At 36.7% G+C, this 26,745-nt stretch overlaps 1 protein-coding gene across 4 annotated transcripts in view; it reads right to left on the reverse strand.

Moving 5' to 3' along the window:
* Window positions 1–26,745, reverse strand: part of LOC111052092 (sodium-dependent noradrenaline transporter) — a 75,126-nt gene that overhangs the window by 27,007 nt on the left and 21,374 nt on the right. For all 4 annotated transcript variants that reach the window (XR_005571745.1, XM_039432141.1, XM_039432139.1 and 1 more), the window contains exons 3-7: window positions 9,981–10,112; window positions 8,507–8,737; window positions 7,290–7,421; window positions 4,360–4,567; window positions 2,866–3,139 (exon numbers count right to left, since the gene is read on the reverse strand). Coding sequence is in view for 3 of the 4 variants with exons in the window: in XM_039432141.1 (XP_039288075.1) it covers window positions 2,866–3,139; window positions 4,360–4,567; window positions 7,290–7,421; window positions 8,507–8,737; window positions 9,981–10,112 (977 nt within the window). In the remaining variant the exon portion in view is untranslated. The remainder of the gene's footprint in view (window positions 1–2,865; window positions 3,140–4,359; window positions 4,568–7,289; window positions 7,422–8,506; window positions 8,738–9,980; window positions 10,113–26,745) is intronic.

A 26,745-nucleotide genomic window follows, 5' to 3' on the forward strand; every position in this document is an offset into this window, starting at 1 on the left:
GTCACAAAACTGTCCCTTTTCAAATTTATACTCCAGTCCAAATCAAAATCTAGATTAGGCTTCTATCACTTATTGAAATAACAATTCACACTTCGAAAAACAGACAAATCTTCAATTGAATATATATATATATCATAATTGAATAAATTTCACAGAATTGAGAACAATAATTATTCAAAAATCTTAACATTCAGGTAGTCGCGCCCTACTCAATCACACGAGCAGTCGCGTTTTTTACAACATCCAATTTTCCAAGTGTTGTGTACTCTGTTTACTCTCAAAACATATTAATTAAATGTATAATTACTTTTTCCATCTTCTTGGATTATTTACGCCTATGAACATTTGGATGATTACCATTTCATAGCCCAATAAGGCAGCCATCAATTCTGTGTTATTGTCCGTTTACAGTCCCCGTATACAGTCTTTCCCTATCTTATGCACAGTGCGACTTATGCACTGTCGCGACTAAATGGCACCTAAAGACTGAACCATTGCTCGGTTGATACTGCAACTCAGTGGAGTGATGGGGGGAAAGTTTTGGAATGCATAGGTGACTCATTCACTGACACCACCCCATTCAATAGTTTTGTGCAGCAAAATAAAACTGACACTGTTGTACATTTTACAACAGCGCGACTGTCGGAAGGTTAATAAAACTGGAAAATTTGAAACCGAAAACTTCACGCATTATTTAGAAGTCAATCAGAATATTTCATTTTCCATGAGAAGATATGATATTCAACTTTTATAATTAATGGAATTACAATATCATTACTATTTACTAGCCCACTATTAATATTATTCACACTAATAGTCCAATACCAATGAGTTATGATTAAGATACTCATTACTCAATATGAATATTATTGATTGATTTTTAAGTATTTTTGAATGTGAATAACTTTGTAATGGTTTGAGATATCAATGTGCGATTTCTTTCTTGACATTCTGTATCGAAATCAAAAAATCCTATGACCACCTTCCCGTTTGAAAAAATGAAGTTGGATTCAAAGTGGCAGCTCCATGATGGCATACCGAAATCTTGAAACGACCGTAGAGTAGTTTTTTTCAATTCAAAAAAGATCCCCAATAAAACTTACTGTTAAATTATTCTTGTAGAAAAAAATCAGTTTCCATAATTTTCACCAATCCTCTACATCAGAACCATAGTCAGTGGCTGAAACAGTGGAATTATAATTCCCATAAGTTCTAATGGGGATATCCCCACTCTGCCCGACCGAGCGAGAATGGATAAGGATCCCTAGTAAAACCTACTGTCAAATTATTCTTGTAAAAAATGTCAATAAGTTACCATATTTTTCACCAATCTTGTAAATCAGAATCATAGTCAGTGACTGAAACAGTGGAATTATAATTCCCATTTGAGTTCCCATTTTTAATGAGTCTATTCCCACTCAGCCCGACCCCGACCGACCAAAAATGAATAGTTTAATTGGAACTCATGGGAATTACAGTAGAAGTGTAACAGTGTGTCAACACGAATATAACGTCATTTATTTATAGATCCCGCCAAACTATGAGTAATTTGCATTGTGAGAACCTAAAGGTGCGTACAGATATACGCGCCGCGAACATGAACAATTCACTTTTAATCAGCTGACTATATCTGTATTTTTACAGAAACGGTAAGATACAGATATAAAAAGCTTGGCATCAGCTGATTGAAAGTGAATTGCTCATGTTCATTGCGCGTAAATCTGTACGCACCTTTAGCATTCATCGTCAGTAATTTATTAAACCTCTTATATAACGTCAAGAAAAATTGGCCGAGAACTGGGAAGGCAAAGGCAATAATGTGGATAGCCAGACGGATATATTGATTATTAGATAATATTCAATTATACATAATATAGCCTATGTTTATAAGGATGTATTTCCTAAATTACCTTTATTATAATCGTGTTTTCCATATGAAAACAATCTTCTTCAATATTTCCTCAGTTTAAAATTAATATTTTGAAACAACTTGTGTTGTGTGTTATGCAACTCTGGTTTGCGCACAGGCATTTTTTTGCCCATGCAGACCATTTTCTAAAGATTTATTTGGCGTAGTGTATTCATGAGGTTGTTTTTATTCTTGGTTGTTGTTTTATATTGATAATGAGTACATAAGATTATGACTTTGTATGTAAAGTGCATTTTTTTAAAAATAAATATCTTTTGTCTGTCTGTGTCACTCTGATTTAGCGTCATTAAATGTGTGGTTCCACAGTGTACAGACTTTCGCGCCATGAACATTTCGCTTTTCATCAACTGACGAGCTATATCCGTATCTTACTGTTTCTATACAAATACAGATATAATAAGCTGATGAAAAGTGGAATGCGCGTGTTCGTGGTGCACAAGTCTGAACGCAGCTTATAATGACGTTATAACCTAGTTCCACTGTGTATATTATAATTGCCATGAGCTATCAATGGACTATTCATTACTTTGTGGATACAATTACAAATTTTATAATATGATTGGAAAAACAGCAGGCTAGGCCTAAAAATGAACTATATTTCTATAGCATTAATAATATTATGAATACTATTATATAATTATTATTATATACTACTACTACTCATTGACTCTACGGCCCTTGAAGAGCCTTGGCCTCCTCCACAAGCCTCTTCCATGCAGCTGTGTCCTGTGCTCATCGCTGTCTCCACCTTCTCACGCCCAAGGATTGAAGGTCTGCCTCCACGTCGTCCAACCATCTCTTGCGTGGTTGGCCTCGCTTTCTTTGTCCTTATTATTATTATCATATATTATGGCCTAAAAATAATCTATTGCCATAACATGAATAATATTATGATGAGTGTGTCGGTGACGTTCACTGATGGGTATGTAGCTTACTTGCGTCTCCTTGAGCTTGGACAAATCGGGCTGCAAGTAGTACTGGATGCCGGACAGCGCGCCGGGCAACGACAGACCTCGCACTAGCAGAATGGAGAGCACGACATAGGGCATGGTGGCTGTGATCCACACCACTTTGCCCGAAGACTTGACGCCTTTGAACAACGATAGGTAGAGCATAGAGTAGACAGTGGCCAGGCACAGGACCAGCTGCCACTTGGGGAAACCCATCTCGTGTAGTCCAGGCGAGCGCTGCATCTCTAGGACACCGCGACTGCAACCAAGTTACAAACATACGAATAGAATCGAATAAAACAAAAGCGCATTATCCGTGGTCTAGTGGATAGAGTGCTTGCGTAACAGCCTATAGTGAGGTCCACGTTATAATGACAGTATTTGATCAACTTTGGTTTTCCTATCCTTGTCTATCATTTGACAAAGCCGGTGGTACTATCCTTTTCTAGGTCCACAACAATGCCAATTATGTTTTTGACAGTGTAGAAATATAATTAATTAATGCAGAGAATCGGCATCGCTATTCTTCTATCTTTATCCACTGCCATTATAACATGGACCTCACTATAGAGATCCCCAGTTCAAACCCGCTTATCACCGAAAGTTTTTGAACAGGTCACGCCTGTGTTATCGGACGGGCACGTTAAATTTTCGGCCCCGGCTGAAGTATGAAAGTCGAAATGCTCATTGGCGGCTTAAATTATATATTCAGGCGGTGGGACCTCCCCGCAAGGGACTCCCCACCAATAAGAGCCATACGAATATCATTATTATCGAATAATTGCCTTTATTAAGGACGGTGTTATGTTATATCTAGGTTCTCTCTGCCACACACCCCTATAAGGTGATAGATAGAGGGCAATTAAAAGCAGTGAGGATATGAATAATAGGAATTACAATAGAAATTCAGCTTTATCTGTTTATACTACACGGTACTATAGTTATGTAAATAAGTAGCTAGTAGTAGTTAACTATGTTTCTATTTAGGTAGAAATAAGTAGAATTTAGTTGAAATTGAAGTTTCTCTATCCCACTCTGTACAATGAGAATTCAATTCATTTATATTTGATTGCCCATCTATATCAATAAACGATTAGAAAATCAGTTCTAAAGAACAATATTACAGTAGATGAATACGGTAGTATGTGTGCGTATTATGAGTTGAAATTTAAGTTCCTCTACCTCCCCACTCATCTGTACAGTCATTCCTTTTAATAAATAATTAAATTCATTGCCCATTTATATCAATAAATGATGATTGGAAAATCAGTTCCAAACAACATTTTTTATAATATATGAATATGGTAGTGCGTGTGTATGAGTTAAAATTAATGGTTCTCCACCCCACTCTGAACAATCATCCCTTTCAATAGAAAATACAATTCATTTTCATTTGATTGCCCATTTATATCAATAAATAATATTAGAAAACAGTTGTAAATAACAATAATTGTAGTGTGTGTGTGTGTGTGTACTGACTGGAAGTACTCGGAGGCGGGCGAGTGACTGAGTAGGGAGGCGTTGACGACAGAGTCAGTGCAGAGGGGGGTGTTCCACGTGTTATTGCAATGCAGCCAGGGTAGGTTGCTGGTCATCGACGCCATTAGGAAGTACAGCGACCAGCTGATGATCACGTTGTAGTAAAACGACACGTAGAACGCAACAAGCACCGCGCACAGGCCCACGCCTGCCAACACAACAAAAAACACAAACTTGTCAAGCTTTAATGTATCTTTCCATAAGCAACAGATGCTCTTCTGTATCTTCTTAAAAGCAATGTGTTGCATCCGAAAAGATACACAAGGAGCTTTAATGTATCTTCCCATAAGCAACAGATGCTCTTCTGTATCTTCTCAAAAGCAACGTGTTGCATCCGAAAAGATACACAAGGAGCTTTAATGTATCTTTCCATAACCAACATATGATCTTCTGTATCTTCTCAAAACCAACGTGTTGCATCCGAAAAAGATGCTTTAATGAATCTTTCCATAAGCAACAGATGCTCTTCTGTATCCACTCAAAAGTTACGTGTTGCTTCCGAAAAGATACACGAGAAGAAGTTCAAGTGTTTTTCCAAACATACACAGAGTGTTTCCGAACTCCCTAACAATATTCTAGGACATTGTTCCTGGGTACAAAACATACCTAAATATCAAACTTTCCGAAAGTCCTTAGTTACTCACACAGCCATTTTGCTTTTCCACTAACTATTATTTTACACTTACTATTTTATTTGTTTCTAAAGAATGGCTTAACATTCAGAAGTGAAACTTTGCACAATAAATGACAACTGGACACGGACAGTTCTACAAAAAAGTTATGACATTTTTTCAAATTCATAAAACAAAATGGTGGCCGATTAAAACTGTATTTCTCAAATAACCAATAAGACGTTTATTTTACAAAAAAAATACAAGAATGAGGTTTTTGGTAAATTTAGTTGCAAATCGATTGACACCTCATTTTTCAAGATTGAACACTGATCATCTTTTGGAGTGTGCCCTCTGCCCAACAAAATGCACCATCGACGATCTGAGGTAGGGAAAAATGCCTCTAGCACAATACTGAACACGTCAACTTTAATGCCTTATTGCTCGGACACGAAAACGTAAGTATAAATAGATTGAACGAATATGTTGTGAGATACGGCAACTTTATTGCTCATTTTTGGTTTCAATCAGATACACCACTATAGTAAACGCAAATTGGTGAGGCGGGTGTGGTAGCAGCATATCTGAGTGAAATTGGTAAATTTCAAGCTTTAAATTACATGTGTTATTCTAAATATTGGAGATGTGTCAATCATATGACAATTTAAAAATCAGGTTTTATTTATGTTTTAGAGAAAAGCAAACAAATGCTCGTCAATTGTACAATTACAACGGTTCAGTGAAGGCTTCAATTGGTGCTTAAACATAGCCTACTATATATACAGTGTCTGTATAATAAGTAACCGGACTGACCTCGGGAAATTTTTTATTGGCAAAATATGTACAATTTTTCTTTAGAAATCTTCAAAGTAGTCCCCATTGGAGTCGATAACACGCTGATACCGGATTTTCCAAACCCTGAACGCTCCCTGGAAGTCAGCAACCTCTATGCTGTCTGGAGCGCTCGTTGAACGTAGCACGTTGAAAGTCTTCCAGAGTCTCAAACCGAGCGGTTAGTCGACGGAGCACCTCTCTGAAGTACTGGCCGTTCACAAAGAGTTTGTGCCACCCGACCAAACTGTAAACTCCGTAGTTCATCGAGCCCGTCCGGGGATTGCCGATTTGTGGATCCTCCATCACGACAATGCTCCATGGCACACCTGCCTGCTCGTTGCAGTTGGACAAACAGTCGAGGGTAACGTTGCCACATCCTCCTTACAGCCCGGATATGGCACCACCGGACTTCTTTTTGTTCCCCAAAATGAAGAGGCAACTTAACGGGACGCGGTTTGAGACTCTGGAAGACGTTCAACGTGCTACGACGAGCGCTCTAGACAGCATAAAGGTTGCCGACTTCCAGGGAGCGTTCAGGTATTGGAAAATCCGGTATCAGCGTGTTATCGACTCCAATGGGGACTACTTTAAAGATTTCTAAAGAAAAATTGTACATATTTTGCCAATAAAAAATTTTCTGAGGTCAGTCCGGTTACTTATTATACAGACCCTGTATTATCTAAAGTAAGCCATGGTGCTAATCGTTTCTTATTTTTGGTACATTTTTTTACTTAAATTTGAAAATGTAAAATTGATTTACATAAATGTAAATATGGCTGTATTATGACTGTATTATAAATGTATTATGACTGAATTTGAAAAATCTTGAATAAACATATTTCCAATGAGAAGTCAGGTTATGATGACATTTCAAAATGTAAACAAACACAAAGCAGACAAACTTTTTACTGCTTTCTATTTACTAATTTCACTCAGTATTAATTTCACTAATTTCCACCATCACCCGCCTCACCAATTTGCGTTTACTATAGCATTGAACGATAACAAATTATAGAAAAACAGAAGAACACCTACAATATGAAACCATAATGATTCAATTTTGTTAACCAAAATTATTGTTAACTGCTGCCAATAAGGCCTTCGATTGAAAAAACAAAAATTTGCCTAATTTATGAAAAGCATGTAAATCCTTCAATGTGGTTTCCATCACGAACTGCTTACTTTTGAATAACTTTTTTCTATTTGATAACAAAAAAGTTATATAAATTCTAAAGCTCTCAGAGGTTATAGTTAACTGAACCACAGAATTACTGTAACTCATATTGATTCAAAGTTATTCCATCGTTCAAGTAGCGTGAGAAGACATTCGTGACAATAATTATCAACTCCAACATTGTAGAAGCCACGTGGTAACGGCTTCGGTGTGCGTTGCTGATGGTTATAAATAATATAAGTTGGACTTGCCTTTGAAGAGGGGACATATCCTCCACACACTGACAGGACCCTGTCGGTTATACTGGCCCAGAATGAGCTCCATGTAGAACAGAGGCACGGCTCCGAACACAAGCATTAGAAGATAGGGCACCAGGAATGCACCTGTAATAATAAAGCAACTATTGAGCAAGAATATTAATTTACAGTATAAAGTATTAAGTTTATTGATTTCGACTTGGAATTTTATAGTTTGATTTACTAATAATTCTTAGCACCGATGAGATAGTTGTTAGCCTCACATGTCCATGGACCCACAAACTATTTAAGGCTGTTCAAAAGGCTAAACAAATTTTACTGGTGATATTTTTCAAAGTTTTACGATATGTATCAAGCTATCAAAATGAGAAAGTTTTCTCAGGAAAACATTTTTTTCCGATCATTACTTTTTGAGATATGAGCGCCTGAAGTTTGAATTTTTGGGACAGAAAATTTCAAATTCGGTAAGATATAAATCCATGAGATTTTGAGGAAAAATTCTTCATTGTGTTGTTGATTGGATAAGACAAAAATTTTCTGAAAATATCAATTTTTGAAAAAGTTATTCAATTTACCAAAAATAACCAAAAAATAACTCAACTAAAAGTTATTAAATAAGAGAAAATAACTCAACTAAAAGTTATTTTTAGTAAATTGAATAACTATCGAAAAAATCGTCATTGGCTGTGCAAAAGGCTAGAAAAAATTTACTGGTGACATTTTTCAAAGTTTTACGATTTGTATACTATCAAGCTAACAAAATGATGAAGTTTTCTCAGGAATATTTTTTCTAGCATTCGCCTACTTTTTGAGATATGGGCGCCTGAAGTTTAAATTTTTGGGACAGATATTTCAAATTCGGTGAAAGATAAATCAATAAAATTTTTAGGATAAATTTCTTCTTCATGGTAGGTATTGTTGATTGAATAACATTTCCTGAAATTGTCAATTTTTGAGAAAGTTATTCGATTTATTAACCAAAAATAACTGAATTAAAAGTTATTTTTGGTCATTTTTAGTGCACAAAAAATACTTTATGAATATAGTTAACGTTAAGTACTTGACGTTATATTTTAAATCTTGAAAATCATTTACAATAAAATCAAGTGTACTTGATAATAATTTTCATTGTTTTTTAATAATCAGTTGCCCTAAAAAGAAGAGTACATAGTATTCCAGTATATTTTATGTGAATCTATGGATTCACTTGCCTCCTCCGTTGCGATAGCAGAGGTAGGGAAATCGCCAAACGTTGGCCAGGTCGACAGCGAATCCGATGATGGAGAGCAAAAAGTCAGCATTGCTGGTCCATGTCTCCCTGCCATCACCACCCTCCGCCCCACCCACCCCGTCCACATTGGACAGCACCACCTCGTATCCCCCCGCTTTGCCGCCCCCACCCCCTCCCAAGCCCAACTGCACTAGTCGCACCTCCACTTCTCCTACAAACATAATAAGTTATTCAAAATTTATTCATATCAAAATAATATACTTATATATTGCATCATTACCACAGCACACATATAGATTTTTGGACGTTCGTTTTTTTGCCGTCCTTATGAAATGTACCACATTATACTGAACTTAGCAACACACATGAATCATCTGTTTGCCAAATCATGTTTAATATAATAGAATTTATAAAGACGGCAAAAAATCGTACGTCCAAAAAATCGATGTGTGTGTAAAGCCAGTTACTCGTACATTGATTTTTTGCCGTCCTTATGAAATGTACCACATTATACTGAACTTAGCAACACACATGAACACATCATCTGTTTGCCAAGTCATGTTTAATCTAATAGAATTTATAAGGACGGCAAAAATCATACGTTCAAAAATCGATGTGTGTGTAAAGACAGTTACTCGCACATTGATTTTTTGCCGTTACACACACATTTAAGCATTAAGCGCACATTTAAGCCAGTTACTCACACATCGATTTTTGGACGTACGATTTTTTGCCGTCCTTATAAATTCTATTAGATAAGAACGGAACTTGACAAACATCATATGTTTGACATAATCTGTTTAATCTAATAGAATTCATAAAGACAGCAGAGAATCGTACGTCCAAATATCGAAAACTAGACTAACTGGACTATGGAGTTCGATAACGTACATTCATGCCCAAATTATGTTGTTCTTCCAGAATCATTTATCTCTCACCAATAGAGAATGATGTACTGTACCTCAAATGAATGTTATATATAGTATTATACGTAAGATATACCCATTTTCATTTAATATTAAACGCAAATAATTCAGACACCTGAAAAATCAATGCAGCACCTACAAGGGATCAGAGGGTTCAGAGAGGAGTTTCTAATATTCTTACCATCTTCTAGAGTATAACTTATTCTCATTTATAATATAAAAAATATCGACTCATGGCTGGCTTTGCTGTCATATTCTTTAGGTCACACCTGATTAATTTCAGGGCCTCCTACGACAATCAAAGACTGTAACAATATTTATACAGTGATTTTTTGACGTTAAAACCACCACCATAACGGATAACTCAACTTGAAATTATATTTTACTGAATTTTGAAACACTCCGTATCTCTGTAGCCAATAACCAGGACTCAAAGTGGATAATGTGAATGTTAATTAACCAAATAATTAAACCAGTCAATAAATGAATATGTCATTATATCACGATTTGGAGAGTAAATAGACCTACTATTAACGACGTTGTCACTGTCATCGCTGGAAGTTGAATGCTGCGATTTGGGCGACTGCTTCCCTCCTGCACTCCTCTGGCTTCCCCGCGTCCTCTTCTTGCCACAAAGCTGCGACTGTGATGACACCAGGCCTGCAAACACAACAAATTGAAAAAAGTAAACTCAATGCACCATAATTCGACATAAATACAAGCGTCATTTTCTTCTCAACCTCCGATCACATATCATAAGTCACAGATTAGCGGTAGGGGGCGACTTTCACAGAACTCAGCAGCTTGTCATCCCCAAAAAACACTCTGTGATTCAATTCAAGCCACACCTTTCGTTTTGTAAGCAAAAGGCAATAGTTCAGCAAACATCTAACTAATAATGATTCAAGTTTACGCAGGAAACGTTATGAGTGATGATGTTATGCGTGAATGGACTTGGCAAATGAAAGACTTCAGTTGAAATAATATCTGAAATCGTTTTGACAACTCGGACTCACAGTGATGTTGCAACCAAATAGCTTCTCCAGCAAATAAAATGGGATAATTTTGATCACTCTCCATACAAACCTTAAGGTGCGTACAGATTTACGCGCCGCAAACATGAGCAATTCACTTTTAATCAGCTGATGCCAAGCTTTTTATACCTGTATTTTACCGTTTCTGTAAAAAAACAGATAATCAGCTGATTAAAAGTGAATTGCTCATGTTCGCGGCGCGTATATCTGTACGCACCTTTAGCCATACATACTTGGCCACTAGTAAATTATTTCTCACTAGCCGTCAGGCTCGCTTCGCTCGCCATATCCGTATGGACCCCCGACTGGATCGTCCAAAAATGAAATCAGCGTGCTCGCTTCGCTCGCCTGCATTTTTCATTTGAGCATGAAACGTTGGAAAAACGCTAATTTTGGGCGTATCTTTGACGTTATTTCAAATTACTTCTAACTCAACATTATTACACCCCAGCTGAGCTTCTGTAGTAAATTTGAACATTTCCTGTTCATTTCTTCTCGATAAAGCTGAGAAAACGCAAAAAAACGCTGGAAAAACGCAGATTTTGAGCGTATCTTTGGCGTTATTTCAAATTCCTTATAACACAACATTATTACACCCTAGCTGAACTTCTATACTAAATTTGAACATTTTCTGTTCATTTGTTCTCGATAAAGCTGAGAAAACGCTGGAAAACGCAGAATTTTGGGCGTATCTTTGGATTTTTTTCAAATCCGTTCTTAGTGCGCTTTTAAAGGGTCAACTGAACATACCTATCAAATTTGAACGTTTTTGGTCCAGTAGATTTTTAGTTCAGCGAGTGAGTGAGTCAGTCAGTCAGTGAGTGAGTGCCATTTCACTTTTATATAGACTAGCCGTCAGGCTCGCTTCGCTCGCCATATCCGCCTAGCCAGGGGGCTCCGAGGGCTCTGCCCTCAAAGTCATGTCTTGAGATATAATTTACTAGTGACCAAGTGGAAAAACGCAGATTTTGGGCGTATTTTTTGGAAATTTTTCCAAATCCGTTCTTAGTGCGCCTCTAAAGGGCCAATTGAACATACCTACCAAATTTGAACGCCAAGTCTGTATGAAGAGGTTTTGGAGCCAGCCTACTGGTTCACTGATACGACAAATTCATCAACCTTCACAGTAATTATGTTGAAGAATAATAAAAAGTGTAAGTATCTTTTGGTGGAAAAACTATTCTTCTATATACATTCGCATTTTATTTATGGCCAATCGGAGGTTGAGAAAAATTACCGTCGTACTACCAATTCTTATAAATTGTAGTGTAGTGTGGGTAGTGTACTAGTGTTCTCACCTCAGAGGCAAGCAAGGGATACATTCTCTTTCAGCTTCCAAGTTTATTGTAAGCCCAGTTTAGACTCTTCTTTGTTCACAAGAAACCACTCTTGAGAAACGACTTGACCTTGATGTGCGATGGGGGTATTACACGTGAACTCAGGGGATGAGCAGCTGAAAACACCGCTTGTGTCTTTTGAGGTTCAGCTCAGCTCCCAGGCTCTCACCTACTCCAACAATTACCAGTCCTTTGTTTGAAGGTAGCTTCAGTACTAGTTCTTCAGCGTTTGCTGAGAAACCACTGAATTTTCCACATGCTGATTACACGTTGTTTCTAGTATTGGGGAAAATTTTATTGGAACAAAGAAGCATAGAATATTTCTTAAATGTACATCACACACGGTGTTGGTTGAGCCACAGATGGCGACTACGTGCTTTAACACGTAGCATAACAGAAATCTAAATTTTTTTAATTTTAGGTAACACGTGTTACAACAAATAACAGAAATCTACAATTTTTTAATTTCAGGTAACACGTGTTACTACAAATAACATAAATCTACAATTTTTGAATTTTAGGTAACAAGTGTTACCTGTGTAATTTTTTAATTTTAGGATAGCACGTAGTCGCCATCCGTGGCTCATGGTATTCTATAAAAAGATAAATTTTCTTACGTGCCATCATTATGTTTCATTTTGTCCGTAAGAGCTTCATAAAAATTACCTCCTTCATATTAGTTTGTACTGAATTGTTTGGAACGTTTTATGTAATTCAAGCTAATCTCAATATGATAGGAGTTGAAAACACGAATTTGAAATTGTCAACCACTTTTTATTATTATAAATTATTATTTGTGTTTTCATTATGGAAAGGTACTACAACATCACTCACAACACAACTGTAAGATGATAGGAGTTTTCGGATTTTCAAGCGTTTTGGCTTCCTTAATCCTACAATTCATATAGTTGAGAACATTAGTTTTCTAGTTTCATATAGTTGAAAACTACAGTTTCATACAGTTATAGTTAATCGGTAAGAAGCCGAACCTTAGTTACAAGTTTATAATACTTTCTTTTCGGTTTGCCACTTTAAATTTCATAGTGAGAACTTAAATTTGAACATTACTTTGAATGAACCATAACCTGAATATTCATGAGACCAAATCTAATAGTGAAAATTTCTTACTATTAAATGAATAAAATAGAATCAATTTTGAGACTGTCTGTGTTTTCTGAGTTCTAAATGAAGAAGCATCCCTAAATTACGTAACACGAAAATTGAACATGACTACTAGCTTACTCCTCCCCTACAGTAACGGAAAAATGGCAATATTACCAAAAGCAGTATGAGTTTTTTTTAATCTGACACTTATTGTACGGGCAAAGCAGTATGCCTTATATAAAATAGCAGTACCGTAAAAAAATAAATGATTGTAATAGTATGTTATTGTAATTAGAATATTGTGAAATGTGAAGGTGATTTTGTGATGGTGAATCCCTATTCATTGAATGAAAACGACTTGATGTTATCAAAAAACACTGATTTTAAAAAAATTAAGATACTAATTTTAGTTGTTACACCATTATCAAAATCCAGTAAAAGCTTAGCTACTAATAAAAACTAAGCATATCTCATATTGCTTTAATAAATCAGTGATTCGACAGCATCAAGTAATTTCACTCAAGATTGTGATTTGAACTTTGTAATGGTAATCACTAAAAAAGGCAATTATAGTCTTTCAAAAGTGATTGTGGAAAGTTTATAACCATTTTATGTTCCAGCATTGTACATACATTCGTATTTTATCTAAAAGATTGTGAACGATTCCACATACCCATCACAGAAATTTTTGTGCGCTCACTTCCATTGAAATTAAAGTAATTGATTCAGATCTATGTCGGTGGAAAGCGCGCACAAATGATTTTTGCTGTGTCTCTTGAGAGACCCACGACCGCAGCGCTGCGCAGAAAACGCAATTCTCTTGATGTGAAAAGTCAACAAGTAGTGGGAGGCAAGAGGGAAACTGATATCTGAGAGTCGTCTAGTAATCGTATATAGAAATAGTTGCATAGAAAAAAGAAAGTATTTCCGATGATTGCTAGTCGTATTTTTCGAATGAGCAGTCGATGGAAAGACAATTTCAATTGAAAAGAGAGAAAGCAGAACGTTTTGTGTCTCTGTCTGCGGTCGCTCAGCCTTTCTGGTGGTATTTGTCCAGTAAACCACTACTGTGGTACGGTCTACAGCTGCACAGCAGAGGGTTTGATTGCCCAGCTTTCAGAAAACTACTCTTCTTGTGTCTGGTTTGTCCTTGTCATTATGTGTTCGTTTGTTCCACTCCTCTCTCATCCTCTTCGGTTTTTTCAGAGGTGAATTCTCGATTTTTCAGGGCAACGTTTTGAAGAGTCAGGCAAATGTCAGAAGTGGAAATTTTATCAAATTGAGAAATATTGTTTGAAGATGAAATATTGACCAATGCAACTGGTGATATCAAACTATAAAAGGCCTAACTAATATACCAGTAATTATATTTTCTGAGAGAGCATTCTTCGTAAGCAGCGTCACAAACACGCACATATCCCTTTTCATCAGCAGATTATCTCTGTATTTGTAAAGAAAGAGTAGGAGGATACAGATACTAGTAGTTCTGTGAACAGTAGACCTCGCGCTCAGTGACCTGACATTACACTGACCTGTTGTTATGTTTTCTCAAAAATTAATAAATAATTTATCAATTAAAAATGTCTAGAAAAAATCCTAAAATAGAGCTTTCTGTCCTATATATTACCGTGACGTGTCGTCCCGGAATGTGAGTGTGAGCGCTGTTATCAGGCCTGGCTGCAACTGTCTACAACGTTGATGGAAAGATACATTTTCAAGATGCTCAATGTTTTTGAACGGGTAGTATTATAGTCCACTAGACAGCTGATTTATGATGAATAATTCTATAGTCTGATTCTAACGGTAATATTGGCGTATGAAGAAGGCTCCTTTTTCCTTTTATATTATCCTTGAAATGCAAAATTTCCAAAAACCTTGTATATACGTTGACGCGCAATTTAAAAAGGAACATACCTGTCAAATTTCATGAAAATCTATTACCGCGTTTCGCCGTGAATGCGCAACATAAAAACATATAAACATTTAAACATTAAGAGAAATCGACTTGAATCTTAGACCTCACTTGACTCAGTCAATAATAAGCATAGCAGTTGATGAAAAGTGGAATGCGCTTGTTCGTGACGCTGAAGTCTGTATGCACCTTTTCGTATTTGAGGATTGAAGTTTTTAGAAAGGTTCAAGAGAATGAAATTAGTAGAAGAAAATCTTATTAGATAAAGCGACTTGGAATTGACACACAACTACTTATTAGTTGAAGTATTGAGATAGCTACTTCAGGTATTTTCTAGGATATACAGCATTACTAATCTCTATTAAACTGATAGACAAGCATGGAACAGCAAATAATATACTGTAAGTCAGTAACTGACTTAAGATTGTTGGTTAATCTACCACTGATAAATGTTTCATTAACCTTCACAAGATACGCTCACCAAAGCACAGATTATTCAAAATTTTTTGCATGGCTTGTGGCCATTCCCAGCTATCAATCTAACGAACCTTTCAACTGGGGCTTTCATCGATAATAATTTCCTTAATTATATTATAAATCTATGATGTACCTTAGTAGCGGTAATAGGAGGAAAATCTCCATTGTGACGTGACAAATTTGATATCCTCTCTTCTTAATTAAAGCATTTACTGAGGCGGAAAAAACTAAAACATGCTATTGGAACAGATGGTTCCACAGTCAAATACTAACAAGCCTAAAGCTGACATAAAAGCAATGATTAACACAAAATACTGAGACTACATTATTCAGTTCTGCTACCAGCAATGGACAGACGCTGAATGAAGCCCACGGTAGCTTGCCTGGTCTAGGAGCTGTGTGATCATCCATACTAGATAGGAACCTAACCAACGTTAACTGTGATTGGCAGTAACCATTTTATTGAAAATATTCATCACAATTTCTGCCAATAGAATGGAACGGTACAACTATAATTTAAGATACATTCTCCCACAAAGTGACAGCTATTTTCCAAATTCCTAACCAAATAAGGCATGATTGATAATCAATCGGACACAAATTCCTTGTCTTATAAGGTCATGAACCAAGCTGATGCTCCAGGAAAATCGTTGATTTTCTTAGTACCATAACCTCTACGCACACACTTACAACATCGACACTACACAATGCAGAAAAGCAAAGCAGCGAAACAAATTGCTATAACAGACTGACTTCTCATGATAATTCACATAATCCTCATCATTCACGATTGGAACATTGAATATTGTTACAGGCTCTAGTTTGAGTGTTCCGCCCGATGTCTGCGGGTTGCCTATCAGCCAATAGTATATTTCAGCCTTGATAGGTCAACGTCAACCAACTACCAATCATAATAGCCTCAGTTGAAGTACATCAAGTTTTTGGTTTCTTAGTTTTAATTGAATTTATTCTCTCGAGTACATACAGGAAGGGTGAAAAGTCCGAGAACGGCTTAATATCTCATACACAAAGGTAATTTGATGGTGGGTGTGATTGGGGATCCTACTCAAATTGAAAATACTACTCTACTATGACTTCAAAAATCTGGTCCGCCATCTTGGATGCAACTTTATTTTTTTAAATAGGAAGGTGGTCATATGATACATGATTTCGATAAGAAATTTCAAGAAAAAATGGATGGTGAAAACCGCACATCGATATCTCAAACCGTTCAGAGGATATTCATATCATTAATCAATACTATTCAAAGCAGAAAGGAGAGCAAAAAGTATGAGAACGGCTTGTGATTCCAAGAAGGGTGTGATTGGGGATCCCTCTCAAATTGAAAATACTACTTTACTATGACTTAAAAAATCTGGTCCGCCATCTTGGATCCGCCATATTGAACACAACTTAATTTTTTTTAATGAGAAGGTTGTCATGCAATACATGATTTTGATACAAAATTTCAAGAAAAAATGAATGGTGAGAACCACACATCGATATCTCAAATCGTTTAGAAGATTTTCACATAATTAATCAGTACCACTTATGTATTTTATTTCTGATATGCATGATATTGATTTCTCCATGATTTAAACTTATTCTATTTATAATTGACTTATTTATTCAGATTATTATGTGAATATCTTCTGAACGATTTGATATATCGATATGCGTTTTTCGCCATTCATTTTTTCTTGATATTTCGTATCGAAATCATGTATCACATGACCACCTTCCTATATTAAAAAAATAAAGTTGCATTCAATATGGCGGATCCAAGATGGCGGACCAGATTTTTGAAGTTATAGTAGAGTAGTATTTTCAATTTGGGAAGAATCCCCGATCACGCCCATCATCAAATTACCTTTGTGTATGAGTTATGAAACCGTTCTCGGACTTCTTTCTCTCCTTTCTGCTTTGAATAGTATTGATTAATAATGTGAATATCTTCTAAACGGTTCTAGATATCGATATGCGGTTTTCGCCATTCTTTTATTCTTGAAATTTCGTATCGAAATTATGTAGGCCTATCGCATTATGTAGACCTATTTTAAAAAATAAATTCTTATGAATTCTTGGAATCACAATATTTTATGAGATACTAAGCTGTTCTCATACTTTTTTCTCTCCTTTCTGCTTTGAATAGTATTGATTAATAATGTGAATATCTTCTAAACGGTTTGAGATATCGATATGCGGTTTTCGCCATTTTTTTCTTGAAATTTCGTATAGAAATCATGTATCGCATGACCACCTTCCTATTATAAAAAATAAAGTTACATTCAATATGGCGGATCCAAGATGGCGGACCAGATTTTTGAAGTCATAGTAAAGTAGTATTTTCAACTTGAGTAGGATCCCCAATCACACCCACCGGTCAAATAACCTTTGTGTATGTGATATTAAGCCGTTCTCGGACTTTTCACCCACTCTGTATAATATTGTGAACATGAATAGTATGTGATAGAAGCTTCAATAATAATAACCCACTCTGTATAACTGGGTATTATATAATTTAACTTTAATTCAATTAATAATTTATCATATAATATAACTCAGTTACGATATCATATAATTTCAAATTAAAGAAATCTTGTTGAAGATAATAACATTTCATATTATTCCTCACAAAAATATACTCCTGAAAGATTGAATAATAAATTATAGATTTTCATGATTGAAATTGAGTATTTTGTTAATTAATAATATTTCTACATTGTTGAAAACATTTAAACCACAACGACAACCATGGAATTTCTTCCGAATAAGAAGGGCCGACAATATTGTACCGGGTTGAGGATAGAAACAACCATCTATAATATAGTAAGAATGATTTGTGCAGAGCATCCGTGAATGCTAAGATGAATAGGAACGATTTTCGTCTGTACAGCATTGCTTTTGCTTTTGCTTTATTCATGCTGGTTGCTATTTACTTATGTTGACAGCGTTTGAAGTTCTATTCGCTGGCTGTTTATGTGTAGAGATAATCCAATCCCCGGTGCCTGGTGCCACCGCTCCCTGCTCCCTCCCTTTGACAAATCTGTTTATTCTAATCCTTCTCTTATGTGCTGCTGCTTTCACTTCTGCAGACGAACAGCAATTTGTGAGAAATAAAACTCTGAAAATTGTGTGATGGGAGTTGTAATAATGTTTGTGGAGAATTTGCACTTCCATCATAGAGCTTTTATAGAATTATCTAATAATATATTTTTCTGAAATTCAAATAGAGGAAATTATACCTGTCATTAGTAACTCTATTAAGAACTAGCAGGTAACCCGTGCTCCGCAAAGGTCTAATTAAAAACTTGACCCACTGAAATCTTGAAGAATTTAGAATAGGTCTTCAAACATCCTTGGTAAATTAAGAATCAATGAGCAAAATTTCAAGTTATTCCAGTAGTTCGAACGTGATGATGCGTCATTCGTGAATTTCCTATCCCCTAAGTGTATAAGCCTATTCTTTCCTTCATTATATTGTAGACTAGCAGGTAACCCGTGCTCCGCGAGGAAGCTTGACAAACTGAAAACTTGAGTGGAATCTTGAAGAGTTTGAAATAGGCCTGTAACCATCCTCGGTTAATTAAGAATCTATAAAGCAAAATTTCAAGTTATTCAGTCCAGTAGTTCAGACGTGATGATGCGTCATTCGCGAATTTCCTATCCCCTAAGTGTATAAGCCAAATATCTCCTTTCCATTATTATATTATATTATATAATATTATAAAGACTGTTAGTTGCGAAGCCGCATAAAGCAGGTAATCAAATGAAATTCATATTTAAGCATTTGAAGCAAAAATCTCGTCTAATTTCGAAAACTTATATTTTTAGCATTGATTTTCGATAAAAAACTAAAATTAAACTTTTTATAAGAATGATGCCCTCATGAGTTTTAGGCTTGTGCGTGATGGATGATAATGAGAGATGAGTGTACCTACAGTTTCAGGTAAGTTCTGAATTACAAGGAAGCGATTTTTAAGCTTATAAATGGTATTTAGAGTAGTTCGGCTCTTGAAGTGGTCACCCTTACAACAAGAGTAGCAGGCGCGTGGAGCTTAACTTATCCTATCGATAGCTTATATCAGCACGACCACGACGAAACCAATCGCTTCCCTAACTTAAGTTCCTCTTCTCTTTCATTATTTTACTTTTTCAGTCCTACCTTCACTCCGCATTTTCTATTCAATTCTCTTTTTCATCTTTGCTGTCCTCTGCACACAACTAAAATCTCCATCAAATATTGAAAAACTATAAAAATGCTCCCAAAGTCTTTGACACTCAATTGATATCAGAATTTGAGCAATTTGACAGATTCCGAAGCAAATTGACAAGAACTTCAAATACGTATTGTATTTTTTCACTTTTTATGTTGATTTTTACCATCTAGTAATAATTGTTTGGCATATTTTTGTTTCTTCACTAGCCTACTTCTTCCTTTTCCTTTTTCAACATTCTCATTCACCTTTCCTATCTTCCTTTATCTCATTCAACCCTTCCTCTCTCACTTCCTCGCCAGCTTTCACTATCTCACTATCTATTTCTCTATCTCCTTCTCTCTATTTAGCTCAAAATTTTCATTCTCTCTCTTCTCTTAAAACAGAAGCTCAAAATGAAGTAATAAAGTCTTAAAATAGAGGCAGCAATTCAATTCTCTACGTTTTTTTATCAACCATTTCTTAGCCCTTCCTTTCCACTATCACTGCATCTCAAAATCCACCAAATCGACAGTTAGAAACTTTCCTCAAAACAGTTCAAATCACCTTCTCATCCTGGCCAAAATCACCTCTAACCAGTCCCCAAATCAAAGCGTTGTTACAGTTGGACAAGAACAACTCGAATTCAGCCTACCGATCTAAACGGTTTCAAATTGATGCTCCACTACACTCTCTCTGTCAGTTGGCTCCTTTAGAGGCAAGTGACAGTAACAGAAAGAGAGACAGTAGAAGAGACAGAGACAATAAGGAGTTGGATAGGCAGACAACAAGGCAACAGTTTACTCATCAGTAGCTCAACTGTTGCTTGTGAGAAGGGGAGTGGTGGGTAGGTCACGTGATGGGGGGCTCACAACTTGCCCCTGTCACACTTAATTCGAAGACAACCTGATGATTAGGGTCCACCACTGACTCGATTTGCTTGCCCCCTTTAGAGTTCCCCCACTCAGAGATAATTGTTGACCACCCTTTCTACCTACACCACTCTTACCGCCCTCTACCAACACGACGAGTCCACCCCTCTCCTTATCATACCTGACCATCAACCTCCCTCTCACGACAGTGACCTTCTCTCACTCATCCTCCTCACTCCTCTTACCTACAATTCTCCCCCCCCCTCCGCCGGCCACAAACATAAGTTTGACAAGAGAAGAAGAGTCCCAGCATCCCTGAGAAGTGTAAACCCTCTCTCTCCCACAACATGACCCCCGTGACCCCCCTCATGATATCCTACACCTTAATTGGAATATTTTGCATGGAATCGACAAATAATTTGCCCAGGCCTGGCACAATCTTCATCCTTCGAAACCCCCTCTGAATCCCCCCTACTACGCCTTCCCCCTCCCCCAACAACTATTGTCACGTGACCAAGACTGACTACTGCAGCTGGCAGATGACACGTTGCCTTCATTAGCAGAGTAGATATAGGACAGATTAGTGTACAGGTATATAGACCTAGTTACAAGAGGTATGTCGTATTGGTAATTGGTTTCGTTGACAGGCTCAACGAAACTAGCCTGTTTTCGAATAAAATTCAACTGGCAGTTGATGAACCAGTTAAAAATTGCTCAGAAATGATGAGATGTTGATGTTGCATCAACGAAAATAAGCAGTTTTTCAACTAGTTTACAAAATAAGTCAGACTTCTCGGTGATCAACCGAGACAGAAAGCTGACTCTTTCAATGGATAGCAGACGCACGCAAGTACGCATACCAACTCGTTGATAAGCATGCAAGTAAATTGGATTGGGGTGATTTCTATTATTGCTCGTATATTGGCTCTAAAAAACTGAGGGAGTTGTGAAGGAGGGTAGGGGTGTATAAAAAGTTGGCTGCAGTCTCCTGACAGCCTTTATTTTATTCGTGCTATATGAATTAATTTTTTTAGTTTTCTTTTACAATTAGATTGTTCGAATTCCAATATTAAAAAATCAAAAATCAAAGTACCATTTAAAAAAAGGGTACTTAGATTTTTATTTTTAATTCATTATTATTATGAGTAGCTCTAACTAAAAAGTCTAATATTCATCTACTTTTTATCTACCGTACTTGAGAGTGAGTCACAACTACTTTGTTGATTGTGTTTTGTGTGATGGTACCTCCCATCCTATGCAATTTTCACAGTATTATCAAACGTTTCTAGCAATTACTATACGAATATCACATATGCCTCTTCCTTGGTAAAGTCTATCAGGAATAATTAATCTTTCCCAGTTTCGCAAACAACTTATAATTCAACATCTTGTGAGACTGGACTCTCCACATATCATCTCAAACCTCTCCACGAAATAGAAGCAAATACATGACGACTGACAGAGGAAGACTAGTTAGCCCCTTTCAAGGGAGCAACCACGGTAATCAGTGGCGCCGAATTAACTGCATTTGAAAAGCAAGTTGCTGCTGTTAAAGAGACGCTTCACTTTCAAAACACGCCGCACGCAGATTTGTCATCAAACGATGAGAGCGAAGGCCGAAGGCCAAGCGCCCTTTTTGAAACAAAATGCCCTCTCGCTTGCTTGACCGTCACTGATCTAGCCCTTCAAAGGGTCTCCACTTGCTACCAGGGTCCCCTATAGGGATAGCTTCGTCGTCTCATTTCACGTACAATGTACATATAGTACAGGAGTAAGCCTACATAGATATTCAAATGTGTGATAATTTGTGTAAGCTACTGTTTATTCACTTTCTGAGTAGTTATGAAGGTGGTTATCCAGTAATGTTTATTCGTATTTAAGTATTACATTTACGATGAGAAGAGATGCAGTTTGCTAGGAGAATATAATTCTCAATTAGTTGTATGAAAATTATTTCGAAGTTGGTATGAAGGAGTTTCACTCAATCTACCCTCAGACCCTCACTACTACTCATTGTTTTTCTTTCATTTGCACTACGTTGTCCTAAAATACTAAATAAGAGTAAGGCCTGGTTCCTGGGACACCTTTTAAATCTAATAAACCTATAGATTTAATGGTTCATTGGATTTGATAAGGTGCTAGAAACCGGGGACAATCACCTATAGATAGAAGATGATAGATCATAGATGTAATGTTCCAACTCTTGGCTTTTGTTTGTGTTGATTTTATCTAATTACTTTTTCATGTTTATATATTGTTTAGTTTCCATGATCTATACTCCTGTCAACTATGTATTCTTATGGACTTGTTTGTTTTGCTGTTTGTATTTTTTAATTTCTATATATTGTATTATTTATATCATTGCATGTAATTTTCCCTCGAATATCTAATATATGTAAAAGTGATATGTACCGTTGAAATTTGAATAAATAGAAATTAAAAAAAGGTTAAGATTTTGATTATGTTAGTAAATTTGAAACATTAAAAGTTTTCTCTTCAAACTCACTTTACAATCTTGAAAAAGGTTGGATACAATTAAATGTTGTCAAATATTATCGTATTGGAACAAATAGAATAAAAGATAAACTTTCCTTATGTAAAAAGCTTGGAAATTTTAAAGAATATTCTTATCCTCACCCTGAATACTTGAAAAGACAGATTTTGGTATAGATTGAAGGAGAAGAATCGAGAGAGAAATTAAGTAATGAGATTAATAATTAACGTAGTCCGTCTCTTTTGGAATAATTTTATTAAAGGTAGGAGACGTTTTGGCGAGAGAAAGTTTTTTCATGGAGAACACTGAGGGGGACCGGAATCCAAGAATTTTTCATATCAATTCTATCATGACCTCCAATTACTTTTATATGTTTTCTTAGAATTTCTCATGAAGTAAGACTTCAAAACTTTTAAATTATTTTCTTTGGGCTTCATAACTTCTTACAAAAATATTTCATCTGAGAAACATGCAACAAAAATTCAGTTCTGAATATTCTGTCCCTCCATTACTTTGAATCATAAATTGAATAAATTTGTTTCAATTATTGAATTGGAATTAATTTAAAGCATTCAAAATAAGCCTATGTCTATCCTAGGTAAATTCAGATTCTTTATGCATAATTTCAAGTTAATCAGTTCAGTAGCTCAGACAAGATGATGCGTCAATTGTGAATTTCCTATCCTTTACATGTATACGCCGATTTTTTCCTTTATGAAGTGGGAATTAAGAAATCAAATTGTCCTCTTTTCAACTTTTTTTCATTTCTCACAACATGTTTAGACTTATGTAATTTTTAAGTGAGTGAGTGAAAAGAAAAGATTCTCCTTTATACCCTCTATGAAGTCTATATTGGCTACATAGGGTGCTTATTCTAATTAATAAAAACAATATAAAAACTTGTAGTACCCTTTATTAAAAACTTTGAAATATTTTAACGACTAGTTTCGACCATAGGTCATTTTCAAGTTGAAATGTAAAAATAAACAAGTTGATAGTAGAAGTTTTTATAAGTTGATAAGTTGTTTTTTGATGTATATTCTGTATTTTCTTGCAAATATACAACATGTAGATCTTCGAAACGTGTGTATGACATATTTTTTGCAAGATTAGTAGGCCTAGGTCTTTGTCAACAATGGAAAATATTGTGTACTCCAATCCATGACAGAACTATTATCTTGTGCTACTTTGTGTTGAGCAGGCTTATTCTAGGTCTCCAAGGGCTGACACACGTACTTATTTATGTGTAAGCAGGCCTAATTCAACACGAACTAATAGAGAGTGGCCCGAATGACAATTACTGCGGTGACAGTGAAACCGAGTACATGATGATATTATAGTGGTGCTAAGCAGGAGAGCAGGACTTAATAGGCGCTGAGTTGGCCGTGGAACTTGGCTGAGCGCGCGCTTAGGGGTGTGAGCTGCCAAGGACTTGGGGACTTAATAAAGGCAAGGAATGGCGGCAATGGCGTTCTGGAGGCATTCGGTAATAAAGCGAAGAATGGCATTTCTCAAGCGGCGCGGCGCGACTTCACGCTATCCATAGCTAAGAACGACGCCTTTACTCCTCTCTCTCTCTTTCTCAAACTCTCACTCCTCTCACACACATATTTCCCCTCTCACTAGCACAAATCCCATTAAAATTTCACACCAGCAGTTCAATCGACATGCGACCAAACTTGAGCGACGCTTTGCTAATGTGGGTAAGACCCATCGGTTTTTCTTTAAAACCTGTAGCGTAGCGTATTTGTATGTTGAGATGCCTTTGAAACCCATTACCTCCAACTTACTTGCAGATTCCTTCAACCTGTAGAGGGGTTTGCAACCGCCTCCAATGCAAAAAGGACCAACTAAAGTATTCGAGTAGTAACCAACCTTTTTCGAAGTTGAAGGACGCCTTCCAATCCGAGAACGTCTGCTAGAATATTCAGTAACTGCTAACGTGAACTTGAAAAGAATCTTTAGGTGGAATTGGGATTTAATTGATGAGTACTGAGTAGAGGTTCTCTTTCCGGTGAGAGTTGTATCTGTAATTACTTAGCTAGGTTGTCTCCATGACTGTGATATTTTCCTACATGTGTCTCTGGTGGGTTGGTAGGTACATCTTCCCTTGAGTGATTTGCTAACACATTTGCCTTTACATTGATCGAGCTATTTGCGAGCTCAAGTCTAGTTTTCTTCTGGCAACAAGACTCTTTTTCTGAGTTAACACTACCAATTTACTGAGTTAAGTAAAAAGAACCATTTTTCAAAATCACCGTGGAAATCATTATGAAAACTAGTACCAGAGATGTTGATCTTTGAGACTTTGAGTATTATAGTGGAAATTTGAGTAATTGGGTGAGCTTCGCTGTACAATTAGAAAACACTTGATTGAAAATCTTCGGTGATCAGAGATCAAATCCATTTGGACCATCTTTGGTAATTAAGGAGAAGAATTAGAAGAACTATTAGTGAATTATTGAGAATCATTCATGAATCATTGAGAGGCATGACAGTGAAACGCAATTTACGTTCGATGATCACACACACGTCACACATCACGAAATACTCGTATGTTAACGGATAGGTAGAAAATGATGAAAATGAGGTGGAGCTGGAAAAGGTGGAGGAGAAGAACTGGAAGTAAGAGGCGGGGGATGAGAAGACGAGGATGATGATGAGATGAAGAGGAGGAGGACTAGAAGTGGTGGAGGAGGAAGGAGTTGAGGAGAAGGATGAGGTGAACATGGAGGGAAAGATGAAGAAGGAGAGAACAAGTTATAGAAGAAGTGGGAGGATGAGGAGGAGGAGGAGGAGAAGGAGAGGAGGAGAAGGAGAGTAGGAGGATGAGAAGAAGGAGGAGGAGGAGGAGGAGGAGAAGGAGGAGGAGGGAAGAGGTTGCGAGGATGAAGGGGAGTAGGAGCAGGGAAGAGGTTGCGTGGATGAAGGGGTGGAGGACGGGGAGGAGGACGAAGAGGAGGACGGGGAGGAGGACGGGGAGGAGGTAGAGGGCGAGGAGGAGGAAGAGGAGTAGTAGTAGGATGAGGAGGAGGAGGAGGAGGAGGAGGAGGAGGAGGAGGAGGAGGAAGAATAGGTGATGGTGAAGGAGGAGGAAGGAAAAGGTAACGACGAGGAGGCAAAGAAAAAGATAAGGAAGAGAAAGAACATAAATGGGAAGAAAAAGGAGGAGGAGGATGATGAGATGAAAAGGAGGAGGTGGAGGAGAAGGAATTGGAGGAGTGAGTATTGAAATGACAGAACATCATCCAAATGACCGAGTGGATTTGGGGAAGATGTGGTCCTTTTGCGTTATCCCTTCCACTCGAGTGAGCTCAATCCTCCTCGTCGTGTATTAGTATCAGCATAGGATTACCAGCATGTCTTTCTAACATACTGGAATCCACACTGATTTTTCCGGCAAATCAGACTGCTGAAAGCGGGGATGATAGATTTGAACAGTGGAAAATGAAATCGTTATTTGAATGTGAATAAATCGTTATTTTGTATCGTGAGTTGGATTTCTGTCTACATTTCACAAATTTCGCTTTTTTTTGTTTATGCAAGTACTGTCGAGTGTAGATCTGAAATGCATCACAGCAATCAATACAGCTACGTACTTCACTATAATTTTCTTATTTTTATTACAAAATAATACATCTTGAACTCCCTTTTTGGTTCCTGCTCTTTCTCTTGTTCTTATCCTCCTCTTCCTAAATTTTCTTGTCCTCTTCCTCGATTCCTCTTCTCCACTATTACTCCTTCTACTCTTCCTCCCTCTTCTTCACCTCTTCTTATATCTCCATCTTTTCCTTCTCATCCTCCTTTTCCCCATTCTCCCCCTTCTACTTCTTTATTTCCCTCTTCTCTTTCTCCTCATTTTTCTCG

Source organism: Nilaparvata lugens, chromosome 7 (assembly GCF_014356525.2).
Source record: "Nilaparvata lugens isolate BPH chromosome 7, ASM1435652v1, whole genome shotgun sequence".
In the NCBI taxonomy this organism is placed as follows: Eukaryota; Metazoa; Arthropoda; class Insecta; order Hemiptera; family Delphacidae; genus Nilaparvata; species Nilaparvata lugens.